General features: G+C 35.5%; 1 protein-coding gene and 1 long non-coding RNA gene across 2 annotated transcripts in view; both read left to right on the top strand.

Annotated features, from left to right (window-relative positions):
* The window catches only part of LOC127426496 (uncharacterized), a 40,687-nt gene extending 35,121 nt beyond the window's left edge, over positions 1–5,566 (top strand). The window contains exon 6 of the long non-coding RNA XR_007894787.1: positions 1,298–5,566. This is a non-coding gene — a long non-coding RNA (uncharacterized LOC127426496). The remainder of the gene's footprint in view (positions 1–1,297) is intronic.
* An 8,213-nt stretch (positions 5,567–13,779) lies between these two features.
* LOC127426372 (MOB kinase activator 1A-like) lies at positions 13,780–18,252 on the top strand. The gene is made up of 6 exons (XM_051673155.1): positions 13,780–14,185; positions 15,441–15,607; positions 15,700–15,793; positions 16,033–16,166; positions 16,859–17,022; positions 17,173–18,252. The coding sequence occupies exons 1-6, from the start codon at positions 14,172–14,174 to the stop codon at positions 17,248–17,250; spliced, it is 651 nt and encodes a 216-aa protein (XP_051529115.1). The 5' UTR covers positions 13,780–14,171; the 3' UTR covers positions 17,251–18,252.
* Positions 18,253–19,303: the final 1,051 nt, after the last annotated feature.

Consider the following 19,303-nt stretch of genomic DNA (forward strand, 5'->3'; position numbering starts at 1 on the left):
TATCGGCTCCTCAGCATAAAACCTGAATGGTTGCATACCAGCTCCTTTTATACCCGTATGTCCGAGGGAGTGGCATGCAAATACCACTCGCCAATTTTCATTGGCCTTTTATCAAAGACCAGAGGTGTCTTGGGCTCCCAAGAGTGACCCCTAGTGTCACTACATCGACACAACATCTCGTTCCCTCCATTAGGGAACAGAGGTTACACAAGTAACCGTGACGTTTTTCCCTGGCTGACATTTCTGAGCATTCTCTGAATTTATTGTACTTCCTGTGTATGATCCTGGACTGTTTACCCTGTTTTGACCCGTTGCTGCCTGCCTACTATTACTGCCTTTTAGCTGGATGTAACCTGAGATTGTCTGCCGCCTGCCCTGACCTCTTGCCTGTTTATTGACTACCTCTCTGGATTATCTTGGATATTACTGTTGCTGGTGATTGACCCCTGCCTATCTGTATTACTACGTTTATTGTTAATAAAGCTGCACATGGATCTCAACTCTGTTGACTCATCATTACAGATGCAATCCAAAGTGCATTTGAACAGCGTTGAAACACTTACGATGTGTTACATTCATACGAGCAGATAGAGAAGTAAGTTTGAAGTACGTTTGGAGCAGAAGAAATATAAATAAACATTGTGTACATTTTCAGCTTTACGCTAAGTTAAAATGCTATTTATAGCCATTTTACATGCACATGTTAACAGGCACGATCATATTTTTTATCAAGAAAATTCAAGTTGGATCATAATTTCTTTTTTTTCTAGCAAGACTTTTTGATATTAGGGCAAAAATTGTATTCTTGATGATTTTTGTATTGTTTTCCTGTAAAAATATCTAAATCCTTAAAACAAGATCAATTTGATTTTATCTTGTTTTAGAAACAACACTGCATAAGATATTTAGGTTTTTCAGATAATGTATTTTTAATGTGAATTTTGTCTTACTGTACTGGCAGAGTTTTTATAGTCAAAACAAGTGAAAAAATCTACCAGTGCTGAAGAAGTAATCCAAAGTATTTAGAATACATTACAAATTACATTTTACTGCATGTATTCTCCAATCTGTAGTGGAATACATTTCAAAAGTTCCCTCCCAACCCTGTACATAATACACAATAAACTATTAAGTATTGTATTGTATGAGTGTAGTAATGTTAACGTTAACATGTTATTTTGTATTACCATATAAGAATTAGCCTAATGGTTATTAAGGTCCGAGCACTGAAAGTGCGAAGGCCCTATTGTTGTTCTAAGGATTATTATTATTATTTTATTTTTTTTATTTTTTTTAGGGCCCCAGCACCGGAGGTAATGTTTTTTCACAATTATTATTTTTATTTTTAACGCATTGACCCATTTTATAAGGTATTCATCATGCTTGAAACTTGGCACACACATCAAACCTGCATAAAATCAAAAGATTATGCAGTGTTTAGGCTTGGGTGTGGTCAAGGAGCTCTACAGTGCCTCCAAACGCAGGCAATATTTGGGATGAAGTTGCTCAGATGTGCATAAGACTTTTTTATAGACTTTGGAATAGCACTCTCTTTTTTACCTGAATTGCTTCAAACTTGTTTAAAATAATGTCAGGACAATGCTGATGTCAAATCTTTTATAACATTGAATATTATTCCTTTATATATTAGGTGTGTTTTGAGGCACATGGAATGCTTAATTTCACATGATATTTGGCACACACAGCTCTGTTTTGCCCCCTTTAAAATATGCATTTTTGGGATGCTCTGTAGCACACTTTTTTTCAGCTACAAGCTTACTCAGTACATATTTAGATCTCATCAAGCCGGACAACTTCGTACTGACAGTCTTAAGCTCCGCCCAACAGGACGTCGGCCAGGAAGTGGGTATAACTTGGTCATGCTTGGTCTGATCAGCTTCAAATTGTGCATTGTTACCAATGGGCCATTCCTGATTACACCAACATGGCAATTATGAGGCAGATGCTGTATTCAGTTACACAATTTTATATGTTATAGAAACACTTATGTTTGTGAAAATGTACAATGAATTGCTTCATGTGTACTGAAATATACTGGCATAACTTGTGCAATGGTAGTATATTTAGATGTCATTTTCTTGTACACATGATCAATCAATGTTCCATTTTTAGTGATAGGTTCTTTGACACATGGAACATAGCTTAGGTTTGCCATCAGTGTAGACATTGTGTGTGTTTTCAGTTCATCATGGTTCCAATCACCAATTAAAAAGATATTATCTGACATATTGTTTTATGTATTGCAGAGTTTAAGTAATATATTTTTGAAACGAAGATAAGTGATATTGTAATGGCCTGTAAATAACAATGATTATATCAAGTTTGTTGAGTTGACATATTATGCACTTTATGTTAACATTGGGAATGTCCAAAATATTGTAATCATTATTAGTTTTACAGTATATGCCAACACCACCATGTTTTTGGTGTCGAATTGAGTTTAACAGAGGGTTGTCTGTACTGTAAGCAAAACAACATGCAGCACTGTGAAAGTGGATTCACTTGATATATTTGCAGGCAGCCATGTCTCTGTTACAGCTGTAATTATAGGATTGGATTGAAGCCGTTAAATCTAGCAAATGGCAGTGTAAAACCTGAACATTCATTAGGAAAACTGAAAAAGATTTGTTGGTGTTATGTGGTGAAATATTATAAAGTTCAAACTGTGGCATTGTGTTGATACATTCTTGGATGTTGTTTGTAATGCAATAAATTGCTTTATCAGCAACGTCTTGAATGATCAACCCACTTAAAGTCTTGACTTGACTTAAAGCAACATATGCCTGTCCAGCTGCAAAAATCTTTTTTTAGTGATATGACCGCTTCATTGACAGTTAATCCTTGCACTTTGTGGGAACTGCTTACACAACCCACCCTCGCTGTTAACTCGCTCTTCCTCTAAAGTAAATGGAGTGGAATTCATGATGTTTCTAGGTGGTGGTGTACGCTTCCAAGTGGTATTCCCAACTTTATCATCACCAAATTGAACACATACTAAATTCACAATTGTGTTGTTTGTATTAAGGGCCATGTCTGTTACAGTACCACAGACACCATTTACAAGTCCATCAGTGACGTCAATATTCTTAATTAACATAAGCGTAGAGGGGCCTGGGTAGCTCAGTGGTAAAACACGCTGGCTACCACCCCTGGAGTTCGCTAGTTTGAATCCCAGGGCGTGCTGAGTGACTCCAGCCAGGTCTTGTAAGCAACCAAAATTGGCCCAGTTGCTAGGGAGGGTAGAGTCACATGGGGTAACCTCCTCATGGTCACTATAATGTGGTTTGTTCTCGGTGGGGCGCATGGTGAATTGAGCGTGGTTGCCGCGGTGGATGGCGTGGCTTGTTGAGCAACACGCTCAACAAGCCATGTGATAAGATGCACAGGTTGACTGTCTCAGACGTGGAGGCAACTGGGATTCGTCCTCTACCACCTGGACTGAGGCAAATCACTATGCAACCACGAGGACTTAGAGCGCATTGGGAATTGGGCATTCCAAATTGGGAGAAAAAGGGGGGAAAATCCCCCCCCAAAAAAGAAAAATTAACATAAGTGCACCTTTACCTAATAGAAACTTTTCCGGTAAACAGGAATTAAATACTTTGCAAAAGTGTCCCTTTTTAAGTTGCATTTGTCCAGTTTGTTTATTTTTCTCAAAATCCTGAGCATCTACACAAATGTAGTCAAGGCAATATGCAATTATCTGTTTGATATTATGCTCTTCCACTTGCATATTTGTTGGGAAAGTGGAAGTGGTTTGCCCAGTTTCCCTACTTTTGTGCATATTTAAGTCATTAAGTGATAATGGGGAACTCTTGCTACGTGTACGCAATCTGTTCAGTATTTCCGCAAAAGCTGAGTCTTTTTGCCAAACAGTGATTGTTAATTCTGACAGTACAAATGTGCTGTTCCACAAATCCAATGGAGCATTTTGCAAACATAATGGTTTTCTTCTCAGGTGGCAGCTGGAAAAAAATTTCCCACAGCAATTATACTAACTTTACCAAATGGAGAGTAGTCACCTGTCTGGTTTATTTGTCTAAGCCTACCATGGACATAGGCTAGCAGGCTGTGGTTTACCATAGACATTTCATCTATATAAAGTATATGCAAGTCAATAAATACCACATGCATTGTATTTACTTTTTCTTCTCCTAAAGGTGTATAAGACAATTTTACATCTGTCCTGATTGAAAATGTACTATGGATCATCTTGGCACCCAAGTTGAAAGCAGCAATTCCAGTAGGTGCTGTCAATAGAACAGAAACTTTGTCTGGTGCAGTTGCAATTTGGGATAATAATCTGGTCGCTTCATAATGAATAGCTCTGATTAAATGTGACTTTCCTGTTCCTGCACCTCCAGTAACAAATACATGGAAAGGCTCTGGCTTTTTACCTCTAACTTTCTCTAAGCACCACTGTCTTACTTGATAGAAAATATATTTTTCAGAGACCTAAGTAGATTGAGAGCATCTGATCTGCATCTGAAGACATTCAAACTAGACTCAAATCAATTGCTTCTTTCATTTTGAATGGATAGATCAGGAATTATATCAACATGCTCATCAAGTTCTTTTGATGAATCTCTAATTTCTTGTTGACATTCCAAGCGCTCTGACTCCTGCTCAGGACACTTCTCACACATTTTCCAGTTTGCCCTGGCTACATTTTGCTAGGGCCCTATGTCCCCCTGTGACAGGGGGACCCCTCGTTAGGTCCCAAGCACTGAAAGTGCGGAGCCCTATTGTTCTTGTAAAGATTATTAGGGCCCAAGCACTGAAAGTGCGAAGACCCTAATGTTCTTCTAAGGATTACTATTATTATTATTTTTATTATTAGGGCCCAAGCACTGAAAGTGCGGAGCCCTATTGTTCTTCTAAGGATTATTAGGACCCAAGCACTGAAAGTGCGGTCTCTGCAGCGCCACCTTGAACATGGGCATATTCGGGGGGCTATGTAGCACATCCCTTTTGAGCTACAGTCACCAAATTTTGTACACATATAGATCTCATGAAGCCGGACAACTTTCGTGCTGACAGTCATAAGCTCTGCCTAAAAGGAAGTTGGCCATTTTGGATTGTTTGAAAAATGCATGCTCAGGAATTTGATATACTTCTCCCAGGGATTTTATGTTACAGGTACCAAATGTGGGCGACATCATGCCAAGACATTGACGGTGCTAAATTACAAAGGGATTTTTGATATATTGAACGGTGTTGCCATGGCGAAGCGATAAAATAACATAAAAAAAATGGAATAAGGAAATGTCTCATATCTTCTGCGTGCAGAAAATTTTAAACATCAAAATTGAGCCAAATGTTTGTCCTTGCAGGCTGATCATATTGATGTGACTATTGTGGGTCATGGTTGTAGTGCCACCAACTGGCGGAAGGAAGTGTGTCACTTTAAACAGACTTTAAAATATCCTTTTTATGTTAACCTGAATTGCTTCAAAAAATTTTAGAATAATGTCAAGACAGTGCAGATTTAAAATTCTGAAGGGATTATTGATATCTTAAATACTGTTGCCATGGCAATGCATTAAATCTCATCATTCCTTTTTGTGTATATTCAAATGTTTTGAGGTATTTTGCATGTTTGAATTTTAAAGTTTATTGTTAATAAACATATTTGTCAATTTTTATATAAATAAAATATAATACAAATATCAAATGAAATGAAAAAATACTAGAAATACTGTTATTTGTCTCTGCTCAGTTCTGAGTGGCAATTACAAGAAATGTCCAATAGAAGTCAGCCAAGCTCCATTGTTGAATGATTCCCAAACACTCAGTGACTCAGGCTTGGTTCTACAGGGGTGCTTGAGGGTGCTAAATAAAGTTTTACTTACTCACCGCACCCTCAATTGCAAACTACTGCCCACGCGTCCACTTATCATGAACGTTTTTTATTAGATCTTTCATTTATCTGGCTTTGGGACCTATCGCGCATCCACAAGCTTGTAATATGCTAGATAATAGATGGAACACCCCAAGCAGAAATTTATACTTGCACAAATAGGAAATATTTAGCCTTTTGTCATACTAAATTTATGCAATCTGGCAACCATGCTTTCTCCCGCCTCTTCGAAAAATAAATAAATAAAATACTTAGCGCTCAACAGTGCAATATTATGCTCAAAGAAAAGTGTGATGCAGCCACTCCGTGTCCATTCGTGAGGCTACATGTGCTGTTTAGTGCCAAGTCTGTGAGCAAACCTTTTCAGTGACGAACTTTAGTAGAATCCCAATAGATCTTCGTATCATTCGCACACGGAGGGGACATTCGAGCAAAACCAAGTGAGAGGAATATTTGTTCTTTGTGTTATTTGTGAAATTATTTGTGAAATTTATAATAGTCCTTTACGATTGTTGCTTGTCAGACTGTACGATATGAACGCATTGTTATTGCCATGGCACACTGTGCGACATTATGTCAGACTGCACAATACACATCGTAGCCGACTGTGGTCCCAATCTTCCCGTTCAGTGAACGTGACTCACGTTACGTGAGTGTTACGGAATAGAAGCGAAACGGCGAAATTTGCCCACCACGGAGGAGCATTTTTTTTCTCTCTCTGAAAGTAAGGACATCAGCATTTCCGTTGCTCTAATACCACTCCATCACGACGAGCATAGGCTAACATTTACAAGAAAGATGGATTTTGTCAAATAGGCATATAATAAGACAGCCTGATCACAAAAACAGAAAAGTACAGATGTTGAGAATGAACACGAGTGCGGGAGGTAGCCTACAGTAATAATGAGCTACCACAAGCAAATATTCATTGTGGAAATAAAAAGAATTGTGGCCCGAAAAATTACAAACTTCACCGTTCACATTGGAGAAAACAAAAAAGGTGGGTTATAGTACGTCTTTCTCCTCTTTTAGATTAGTAACCTATCGGCAACGCAAAATTTAGAAAATTCATAAAGGCTGATAATACACTATATTGCCAAAAGTATTCGCTCACCCATCCAAATAATTGAATTCAGGTGTTCCAATCACTTCCATGGCCACAGGTGTATAAAATGAAGCACCTAGGCATGCAGACTGCTTCTACAAACATTTGTGAAAGAATGGGCCGTTCTCAGGAGCTCAGTGAATTCCAGCGTGGTACTGTGATAGGATGCCACCTGTGCAACAAGTCCAGTCGTGAAATATCCTCGCTACTAAATATTCCACAGTCAACTGTCAGTGGTATTATAACAAAGTGGAAGCGATTGGGAATGACAGCAACTCAGCCACGAAGTGGTAGGCCACGTAAAATGACAGAGCGGGGTCAGCGGATGCTGAGGCGCATAGTGCGCAGAGGTCGCCAACTTTCTATAGTCAATCGCTACAGACCTCCAAAGTTCATGTGGCCTTCAGATTAGCTCAAGAACAGTGCGTAGAGAGCTTCATGGAATGGCTTTCCATGGCCGAGCAGCTGCATCCAAGCCATACATCACCAAGTGCAATGCAAAGCGTCGGATGCAGTGGTGTAAAGCACGCCGCCACTGGACTCTAGAGCAGTGGAGACGCGTTCTCTGGAGTGACGAATCACGCATCTCCATCTGGCAATCTCATGGACGAGTCTGGGTTTGGCGGTTGCCAGGAGAACGGTACTTGTCTGACTGCGTTGTGCCAACTGTGAAGTTTGGTGGAGGGGGGATTATGGTGTGGGGTTGTTTTTCAGGAGCTGTGCTTGGCCCCTTAGTTCCAGTGAAAGGAAATCTGAATGCTTCAGCATACCAAGAGATTTTGGACTATTCCATGCTCCCAACTTTGTGGGAACAGTTTGGGGATGGCCCCTTCCTGTTCCACATGACTGCGCACCAGTGCACAAAGCAAGGTCCATAAAGACATGGATGAGCGAGTTTGGTGTGGAAGAACTTGACTGGCCTGCACAGAGTCCTGACCTCAATCCGATAAGAGCACCTTTGGGATGAATTAGAGCGAAGACTGCGAGCCAGGCCTTCTCGTCCAACATCAGTGTCTGACCTCACAAATGCGCTTCTGGAAGAATGGTCAAAAATTCCCATAAACACACTCCTAAACCTTGTGGAAAGCCTTCCCAGAAGAGTTGAAGCTGTTATAGCTGCAAAGGGTGGGCCGACGTCATATTAAACCCTATGGATTAAGAATGGGATGTCATTTAATTCATATGCGTCTAAAGGCAGATGAGCGAATACTTTTGGCAATATAGTGTATATCACGCTTGCAAATTCCCTATGGATAATGCACAAACATAATATATATTTCTATAATTGTATCAACTGTCTTTGCTGATTTGGATTAAAACGTCCCATAAATACTTACCAGTATAAATTGTTCAATCTTTCTATTTTATATTATTTATTTATTTATAAATAAAATTGGTGTGATGTGAATCTTAACTAAATAAGTTTACAGACGTTTAAAGAAAATGTATTAAAAGTAAAATAGTAATTAAAATAACGTTGTAAAGAAAATGCATGATAAATGTAAAGAAAGAAAAAACACCGAGAAAATGCAATCATTTATTTATTTTCATTTTGTAGCCTAAGATCTGTATTTATTTAATTCAGAGAATAATGCTTTCATATTGCTGACGTGTTACACTTTTCTCCAAGTATTTTCTGTTTATTTATTTATTAAAACTTTTTATATAAAATGAAAAGAAGAAAAAACATTTTTGACATTTACTAATATATTTACTAAATGTTCATCCAGGCTGAGCGGCCCCTCAGTGTAAGACTAGAACTCAAGTCAAGTGAGCTTTATTGTCATTCCGCTATAGAGACATACAGGGGAACGAAATGTCGTGCCTCACAGAACCACGGTGCTACATATACAGGTATAAACATATTACACATAGACCTATCTAACTTACATACTTTACATATACTTTACATTGCCTGTACTTTAATTTATTAATTATTTGTTACTGCACATCTTCACCATGCGAGCTGAGAATGACATAAAATTATGACACATTTATTATTTAGATTACATGAATATTAATGCATCTCATAAGCTTCGAAGTGGAAAAAAAAAGAATTAAATGAGCGAATTGTGGCATGACACCGGAACTATTTTTTCTTCCGCTCATCTTGATGCACAGAAATGCTAAAATACACCAGCAGCCAGACAGCGCTCACCCTTTCAGTGATAGTGCTTGTTCAAAGAGGGAGCATTGCTTTCCTGAGGTAATGACAGAAAAACAGCATCTGGAGTTATACACTCTAAGTAATGACAAACCTAGACGTGACATGTATTGTAATGGCCTTGTTTGACAATTTTACAGGTTTATTTAAATTCAGAGTTGTTAAAACATTGATAATGATCTTTAATCCTCGTTAATAAATGATACCCTTATGAAAACTTACCATGGCTTTACTGTAGTAATATTGTATTAGTAACCACGACTGTAGTAACCATGTTTTTATTTTGTTTTGTTTTTTGTTTTTTTTGTTTTTGCCAGTAACCAAGGTCATGCCTTCAGAATCCCTCGACAGTGCAGGTGAATTGGCATCTAAAATCAGTTTGTCAAATTCATCAGCCAATCAGATTGATTTATTTGTTCTTGTGGGTGTGGTCAGTGTGAACATGCAGTATTCTTAACTAATTTATGTCCTCATTTGCCCTACATTAATTTAGATGCATTAAAAAATGCAACAACAGAATTGCAACTAAATTACAAACCTAAATTACTTCTGTGCTCAAATTAAAATCTACTTAACACCTAGTGCCATGAATTACATTTGTTAATTTAATTTAAAGCCGGTTTATGAATAAATAAAAATGGTAAATAACTTCATTACAATATAATCTTTAGATCTACATATTTTTTTTCAATAAATAATTATATTAAATTATAGCAAAAATGTCAAATTAATCAGTTAGCAAAATTTTTTAAATTACAATTAAAAATAGATAGATTCTCTGAATGGTGATTCATGAGACTGTCACCACATTTAGACAACATTATGCCAAGACATCGAAGATGAAAAATTACAAACAGATTTTTAAATATCGAACAGGGTTGCCATGGCAATTCACTAAATTAATGGCAAAAATAGTCTAATTTCTTCCGCGTGCATTGTGTGATTTAGATTAAAATTGAGTTGTATGTTTTTTCTTGGGGGCTAATCACATGGATGTGGCTATTGTAGGTCACGGTCATAGCGCCACCAACTGGCAGCAGGAAGTGTGGCACTTACAACAGAAAAAGTTCTCTTACATTTACCCAAATTGCTTAAATTGTTTAGACACTGCTGATGGAAAATTTTGTGAAGTTGTAGTCAAACTGGAATGGTGGCATATATATATATATATATATATATATATATATATATATATATATATATATATATATATATATTACTCACTGTATGATTAGGGTCCAAATTTACATTAATGTTGAGTTGTTGCTGTGTCCACCTTGCATCGATTTCCGAAAGCCAACGGGTGGAAATGGACCCATGGTGCTTGGGCCCGTCATTGCTGCTCTCAGCTATATTTTGTTTTACATGTGTACTATAATGTGCTTTTCTGTGTATAGTGAAATTATTTTCGACTTAGAAATATAAATTGAAATGATTTGATATTATGAGAAAAAGGCACCACCCACAGCAGTAAAAGGCAAAATAAATAAATAATAAAATTACATTAAAAATTAAAAATAAAAATAAAAAGAAGAAGAAAAGAAAGACATTTGATATAATTACGGAACACCGTTGTCCAGCATCTGCGAAGAGCATCAAAAACAGCATTACGCTGAAAATGTCCCGCCCCTTTCTGAAACGGAAAATATGATTGATTAGCAAATATCCAGTCGCGTCTGAAATCAATGTTCTGACACACACACACACACACACACACACACACACACACACACAAAATGTACTCAACGGTGCTGCGGCATTGCGCTGGTAGATTGAAAAAGTTCCGGGTCAAAAGCCTACTCGTTGTTCTGGCGGCTATACGTATCATCAATTATTTTAGGTGGGCATACGTAAAATCCTAAGTAAAATAGTTGGGCATACTGCGTAAGCCTGGGTGTGCCATAGACTATACTACTGATTTTTTATGACCACGAGAAAAGAATGTCGTTACCTAAACATATTATCTAGTGGCCACGACATGTTATCACGTCCCCACGTGTTAATATGACGTAGCCACGACAAAACTAAGGAAACCGAACCCGTCCCTTCCTGGGCACCGTATTATAAGGTTTTGAAGTTTGTCTTTAATGGTAGGTTGTTATAACTTGCTAAAATGACTTAATAGCATAAAAAGCATTTGTGTTTGTGTGCTTACATCTTATATATATATATATATATATATACTGTAGGACTAACACTTATTTTTGATAATACTGATTATTGATACTAACGTTATTAATAATAATCACTTGATAATAAATACTAATAAAAACGATATGTGTGTAAATGTTTTCAGCCAGAGGATAGGTGACTTTTACTATTCAGTATTTTTTATCTTCTTAACAGCAGAGTGCAGAATGTCATCATGCCTTCGCAAGAAACAGATATTCATTCTCAAACATTAAGAAGAGTTCATATCAGGATCAGAAAATAGGACTAAAGGTGACTACAGCCGAGATGTGCTGTCCATAAATAGCAACTTGGAATGTTGTAAAGAATGAGGGCCAACTAAGGTACTCTGGGCAATAGCAATTAGATAAAATTTATAGCAAATGAAGACTTTAGCTTTAGTCTCCTGCTTCTCAGGGTTTTCTCCTGAGAAAATGAATCTAATAATCTAATGTGTCTGCTCTAGAGTTACAGAGATTCCAACAATGTCACAAATTGTGTTCACATATCACATTTGCCAAGATACTTAAGTCTCCAATCTAAAATCAATGTGAACTAAATTTTAATATGAATACATTCTTATTAAAATATATTTTCACTAAAGTCAAATAATATTTTCCTTTCAAATGAATATAGTTTTCAAAGTCTTGTCAGTTCTAACTAATCACAAATTGCAACATATTACCTATCATAATCTTGGGTCAACTGGAATTTTAGTTGAAGAACAGTACATTCTTTTACATTATATCTATAAACTATATCTTGTCGCTACATAAAATTGATCATCAAGATATACAGCACTTCTTATTTCTATTGCCTGGAAAAAAAAAAAAATACCTTGTCTATAATGGATGCCAGCAACGTGTTCCTCCCTTTATAATAAGTGATGCAGTGATGCACCGACAGTAGACGGATGCCTTGTTCTATTTCTGACAAACTGCAGAGCTACTTCAGTCTCTTTATTAACCCATCTGTCTTTAATGAATTGACTTTACTTACCTAATATCATATTTGTAAATTTATTTCACACCACGTTTATATATTTACTTCATAAATAACTTCTGACCATTATATCAGTCTCAGATCTACTAATTTAAATAATCTTTTGTTTCTAAATGTACATACACTCAGATCTTGCAATAATAACATTATAATAATAATTAAGTATATTTTATACAAATGGATTTCATAAATTTATTTTCTAATAAAGTAGGATGCAGGTTATTCATCCATTTAACCGTTTAGCCATTATCTCACAGCTGACTGCTCAATGTTTGCTGCACATCATTTAGATTGTTCTTTTTGACATCTCCAGCCATTGTGTCAGGTCAGCAGACTTGAAGCAGAAATTGTTTAACTACCTTTAAAGGGATAGTTCACCCAAAAATGAAAATTCTCTCATAATTTACTCAACCTCATACCATCCCAGACGTGTATGTCTGTCTTTCTTTTGCTGAACACAAACAAAGATTTTTAGAAGAAAATTTAATCTCTGGAGGGCCATACAATGCAAGTAAATGGTGATCAGGGCTTTGTAGCGCCAAAAATCACGTAGCAGAAACATAAAAGTAATCCATATCACTCCAGTGGTTAAATCTATATCTTAAGGCCACATGTGCCTGTTTAGTTTCACTTTTACATCTCAAAGTGAAATGATAGATTTAGAGTAAAAAAAGGACTTAAATTGTTATCTGTTTCTCACCCACACCTATCATATTTCTTCTGAAGATATGGATTCACTGGAGTCATTTGGATTACTTTTATGTTTCCTTTATGTGATTTTTTTGTGCTGCAAAGGTCTGATTACCATTCACTTGCATTGTATGGACCTACAGAGCTGAAATATTCTTCTAAAATCTTTGTTTGTGTTCAGCAGAAGAAAGAAAGTCATTCACATGATTTACTGTAAATAATGAGAGAATTTTCATTTTTGGGTGAACTGTCCCTTTAACTGTGAAGCTGCTGCCATAGTGGCTCTTTTTGCATGAAGTCACTACCGTCAAGCTGTATCTTTCATAGAATTCCAAATTAAAAAGTTGTAATTACATATTCTAAGCAGACGTGAATGGCTTTTACAAGTCAGAATCTCGTAATTACAGTTCAGAAAAATATAAAATTTATATTCAGCATTTGAGTCAACAACTGAATTGTAATATGCTGAATGAAAATGAATCTTATGTTAACTCTGAAATGTATTAAAATTGTCATTTTAATTGAGTTGGCTGTAAAAATCTTCTAGAAAAAAATCAGAAAAAAATATTTAGAAGGGGTAGGGAAGCAAATTCTTAATAGATATTTCTGTGTATTGGTGTGACGAATTTTAGGATATACTGTATATACTGTTCAAATTCGCATTGGGTTGCTTCCACTGGTTGCTTCATACTCCTGTTCAGTTGGTGGCGGTAATGCAACAAAAGCTAGTTTGTCAACTGCCAATAAGCCCAAGGAGAAGAAGGCACAGAGAGCGAACGCTTCAATGTTTAATTAGGCTACTATAGTTTTACTAGTAACTGTTTAATAATTATAGCAGTAATTACCAAACAGTCATAAATCTACAGTACGTATGGATAAGACGTTGCTTCTGCTGCTCAGTGCTTGCAGATGGTACAGAGTCTGAAACTGAAATGTTACCCAGTTATTTTAGCTGGTTACAGCGCGCACTCTGAACCAATAGCTGACACTTCCTGAGTAAAATAATTTGTATACGCCTACTTATTTTACGGGCTTTGTAAACTTCGAACTTCAAAGAACACTTATTTATTGTGCTTAATGGCTTTTGATAATTAACCCTATCCTGGATTACTAATTCGTATTGCCTTCTGACATATTTTTTTCGAAGAAAAGAACCGGAGATGAGTTTCCTATTGTAAGTATTTTTGCCGACGTAATAGTTTTTTTATTATTATTATTATTATTTTCTCTAGCCATAATCATTTATGTGAGATATGTAGCCAACTAGATGCATAATCCCGACAGAACTATTAATGTCTACAGAAACGTACCCAGCAAGATATAAAGCAAATAACATTTGCTGCTTCCGATAAAATTAAGCTTACTTGGCTAACTATATTTCCGGTTGATATGTCTGTTCCTGTATTCTTAACGTGAAATGTATTTTCATATGCAGTGCACGATATGAAACCTGTGCATCAACAGGTCTTGTAGGGTATTATTTAATCATTGTTCTTCTTCAATTCAACAACCTTTTAATGGTACTTTAAAAAAAAGTACTAGTAATTTCGAAGTGAACCTCTTCATTAGCTTTTAAATTCTTTGTATAAATTCCTCTCACTTAATCAAAACCCTGTAAGCAGATATTATTGAAGCTTTACTCTGTTTTAAGCTTTACACTACCACAAAAAAACAATTTGACCCCAGCAAAAACACATTATGTAAGTGTACAGATCAATAAAAGAAAATTAAAATCATTGTACACAATAAGCAAGTACTGGTGCAGTGTGTACACCAATCAGAGAATCTTATGTGGAAATCTCTGAGAGTCTCTGAAACCCAAAAGATAGGTAATTGAAAAAAATTGAGGATACAAAAATACTAAAGTTTTGAAACAATTGACTGAAATGTTTCTCATGATCTTAAAAATCTTTTGATCTGAAGACGTATGCTTAAATGTTCAAAATTAGTTTTATAGAGACAAATATAATTGTGCCACCATATTAATTTATTTCATTATAAAACTAAAATTTAATAAAATAAAAAAAAAGTTTTTGAAATTGATGACTTGGACCAAATAATAAAGAAAAGCAGCCAATAAGTGCCCAACATAGATGGGCAATACTGTTTAAAAAGCATCCCAGGGTGATACCTCAAGAAGTTGGTTGAGAAAATGTCAAGAGTACATGTCTGCAAATTCTAGGCAAAGGGTGACTACTTTGAAGATGCTAAAATATAACACAGTTTTGATTTATTTTGGATTTTGTTTAGTCACAACATAATTCCCATAGTTCCGTTTGTTATTCCATAGTTTTGATGATTTTACAATTTTTTTTATAAAGAATGTGTTTCAAAATTTTGACGGTAGTGTGTGTGTGTGTATATATATATATATATATATATATATATATATATATATAATTATTATTTATTAATTTTTTTTATTTTAGTGGAAGTCGTTCATCAAAGACGTTCAAGCCAAAGAAAAATATTCCAGAGGGCTCTCACCAGTATGAATTACTAAAACATGCTGAGGCTACCTTAGGAAGTGGCAATCTTCGAGCTGCTGTGATGTTACCAGAGGGAGAGGACCTTAATGAATGGATCGCTGTCAATAGTGAGTTTGTGTGTGGAATAATTTTAAGGAAGGAAATGATTAAACCATGTTTATATCAAAGGGTGCATCTAATTCTTATGCATTTATTTCAGCTGTGGACTTCTTTAACCAGATCAACATGCTCTATGGCACAATCACTGAGTTCTGCACAGAAATCAGCTGCTCTGTTATGTCTGCAGGGCCCAGGTAAAAAAAAAAAAAAAGAAAAAGAAAACAGCTTCTCCAATGCATTTTACTTCCTTGAAACATGTCAATAAGACTTTAAACTTTGCTGAAGAGTTGTTTCATATACAGGATTCTGCTGCCTTTTTCATTAAAATGTTGACATCTTAACAATCTTTTATGTTAAAAGGTTTCACTTTTTAACAATTCACTTTTAGCTGATGGGTTTCATAGGAATTTTGTCTTGTCATGTAAATCATTAGGTATGAATATCACTGGGCAGATGGTACCAACATAAAAAAACCCATCAAGTGTTCTGCCCCCAAGTACATTGACTACTTGATGACCTGGGTTCAGGATCAGCTGGATGATGAAACCCTCTTCCCATCTAAGATTGGTTTGTTTCACTCCATTTTTCATTAATTTATAGCTTAGGTATACTTAATTTTTCCGTGTGCTGGATCATTTTGCACACGGTCGAGCGCTCAGTCTTTCAGAGTATAAACTACAAAAAAATGGGTACAATGCTAATTTGAACATTGATTAATTAGAAAGGTGAAGAGATGATAAAGACAAATTTCAATTCAAAGAACATTAGTGACAAAGAAATAATCTACCCAAAACATATCTGAAGTCATTTTCTTTAGTCAATAGCATTTTCTTTAGTCAATAGCAGTGTCAACTCTAGACTATGCTAGCTTTTTATTTCTAAATATCTATTGAATAAGAAGTTTAATTGACTCAAAAACTAAATAAAGTTAAATTAGGCTTTGATGGAGTATACCTTTTAAATGTCGAGTTGGATTGACATAAATTCTGACCTGATTGTTAACAGTGAAGTCACAGTGTAAAAAATAAAAAACAAATCCGATTTAATTCCCCATATGAAAATGGCTCTGATTGTAATTGAAAATGTCAGATTCTAATTTATTTTTCAGGGTGGGCAAAAAAGATCAGATTTGGGCCACATTCAACTGTGGTGTGAACATGCTGTAGCCAGTGTAACCTTTCAATACAGATTTAGTCATTAAAAGAATATTTCCTTTTCTGTAGAGGTATTTATTTAACACTTAGCCATACCCTTTCCAGGTGTTCCATTTCCTAAGAACTTCACGTCAGTGGCTAAGACTATTCTGAAGCGTCTTTTCAGAGTGTATGCTCATATTTACCACCAACATTTCGACTCGGTCATGCAGCTTCAGGAGGAAGCCCACCTTAACACCTCCTTCAAGCATTTTATCTTTTTTGTACAGGTGAGTGCATAAACCCAAGCATAGCTCAAGATCACATAATATCATATACAGTCAGTGGGTCAGCAGTTATGGCCATTTAAAGCATTTTGGCAACACTCTTCTTAACTGCTCATTTTCCTTCATGTGAGGATTTTTGATTACTCTTTGTAGGAATTCAATCTCATCGATCGCAGAGAGCTGGCACCCCTGCAGGACCTTATTGAGAAACTGGGCAGCAAGGACAGATAGACACCGATAATATCACCTTATCAGTCAGCCTTAAAACATTCTTAGCACTCCAGAAAGCCTTTCCTTTTTTTTTTCTTTTCATGTCCACTCTTTGGGATCTGCCATGCTATTTGTGCATACTGATTGTCTTCGCAACATCCAGACTGTGCTTATTGAAAGCTTATAGAATTGAACCTTTTTTTTTTTTTTTTAGCATAATGTGTAAAGTATTTTGTTTTCTGTCTATTCATCTTTTCAGTATTACACTTGTAGACATTATTTTTAGCTATACTGATCAGAATTGAGTTTTTATGGAAGTGAAACTAAAACCAGGATTTTTGGTCAAACCTTACATGCATTAGTGCTTTCATGGTGTTTAAAGGGGGGTAAGATCTATTTTAGGAGTATTTTTGTAATATGACATACTGTTTTTTTTTTAATTATTTTTTTTTTAATGTGTGATTCAGCACTGAAATTGGAGGAATTAATTGTATTAGAATTTGAAGGAATAAATGGTTATCTCTAATACTTAAAACGCTTTTTTAATTTTAGGTAAATCTCAGAGATTCATGTGTGAACATTTAACTTGTTACATTTAACAGATTTTGTTGTCTCAATAATTACTTTCTGCCATATTTAGAATCAGATTTTCTAGAGGAACATCCAATATTGTGAAAACATTGATTGTAAAATGGTCCCAAAATCGTCAGGATTTTTTTTTTTTTTTTTTTTCAAAAACATGTTATTAACTAGTTCTGACTGATGATTTTTATTATCTAATGGTTTAAGCTGTATTTTGCATTCTTTTTTTTTTTTTTTTAAATCTTTGTTGATATCTCATGAAAGATATCTGAACAAAATTCAGTTTGCATAATATGTCTGTCATTGAAACAAAAGCACACTCAGAACTTTGTGTATTCATTTAATGTAACATTTATTGGTGAAGAATTTTATTTTCTTAACGTTGTTGTGAGTTAGTAAGTTCCAAAGAATAAAAGGGCTGGTTTCCATAATAAAGAACAAGTTGGTGGTGGTGTCTCGTGTACCAAAATACAGTGAGCTAAGCAAAACTTAAAAACAAACAAACAAGTTGTTTGAAATGGTTAAATATATGTTTACCGTATTTGCACATCAGTTTTAATAATGTGTAAACGCACAAGGAAAAGAGGAAATTAATAAACGTAAACTTTTATTGTGAAACTATGCCACTTCTTAACCGGAAGCGTGCTTGTTGCTAAGCTGCTCAGTGTAAATACAATTTGCAGAGTTTTGTTTTACATTTGTTGCAGTTAGTAGTCTTCAGTCGATGTGAATAATAATAATAATAATAAAAAAAAAGAGTATTTGTAGTACATTCTACGTGTTGGTGGAGAGTTAATTCAGTCTTATATATAAATTATGTAAACAACATTGAACATGACTAAGAGAAATAAGACGTTTTTTCTTCGGTTTTGCTGTGTATCATCTGGCGAGCAGCTACATGGATGTTAGTTATCGAATAAAGGGAGTCTCGATCAAAGGAAACATTGGTATGGTGTGAAAAAATATTAATTCAACGTAATTTCTAGTTCTATGTGAAAGTGTATTCAGGGGTCCAAGCACCGAAGGTGCTGGAACCCTATTGTATTTGTACTGATTTTCTTTTTATTAGGGGTCCAAGCACCGAAGGTGCAGGAACCCTATTGTATTTGTTCCGATTTTCTTATTATTAGGGGTCCAAGCACCGAAGGTGCAGGAACCCTATTGTATTTGTAAAGATTTTCTTATTATTAGGGGTCCAAGCACCGAAGGTGCAGGAACCCTATTATATTTGTAAAGATTTTCTTATTATTTTTAGGGGTTCAAGCGCTTAGTGTTTGTAATTGTTAAGATTTTTATTATTATTAGGGGTTTAAGTGCTTAGCGCTGAAACCCTATTGTAATTGTTAAGATTTTTATTATTAGGGGTTAAAGTACTTAGAGCTGAAACCCTATTGTAATTGTTAAGATTTTTATTATTATTATTAGGGGTTCAAGCGCTTAGCGCTGAAACCCTATTGTAATTGTTAAGATTTTTAGGGGTTCAAGCGCTAAG

This window comes from Myxocyprinus asiaticus, chromosome 3, assembly GCF_019703515.2.
Source record: "Myxocyprinus asiaticus isolate MX2 ecotype Aquarium Trade chromosome 3, UBuf_Myxa_2, whole genome shotgun sequence".
In the NCBI taxonomy this organism is placed as follows: domain Eukaryota; kingdom Metazoa; phylum Chordata; class Actinopteri; order Cypriniformes; family Catostomidae; genus Myxocyprinus; species Myxocyprinus asiaticus.

Excerpts from the sequence above, each read along its gene's own strand:
- LOC127426372 (XM_051673155.1), top strand. Across the intron at positions 15,794-16,032 it reads GTTATGTCTGCAGGGCCCAG|GTATGAATATCACTGGGCAG; the intron begins GTAAAAAAAAAA and ends GTAAATCATTAG. Across the intron at positions 17,023-17,172 it reads ATTTTATCTTTTTTGTACAG|GAATTCAATCTCATCGATCG; the intron begins GTGAGTGCATAA and ends TACTCTTTGTAG.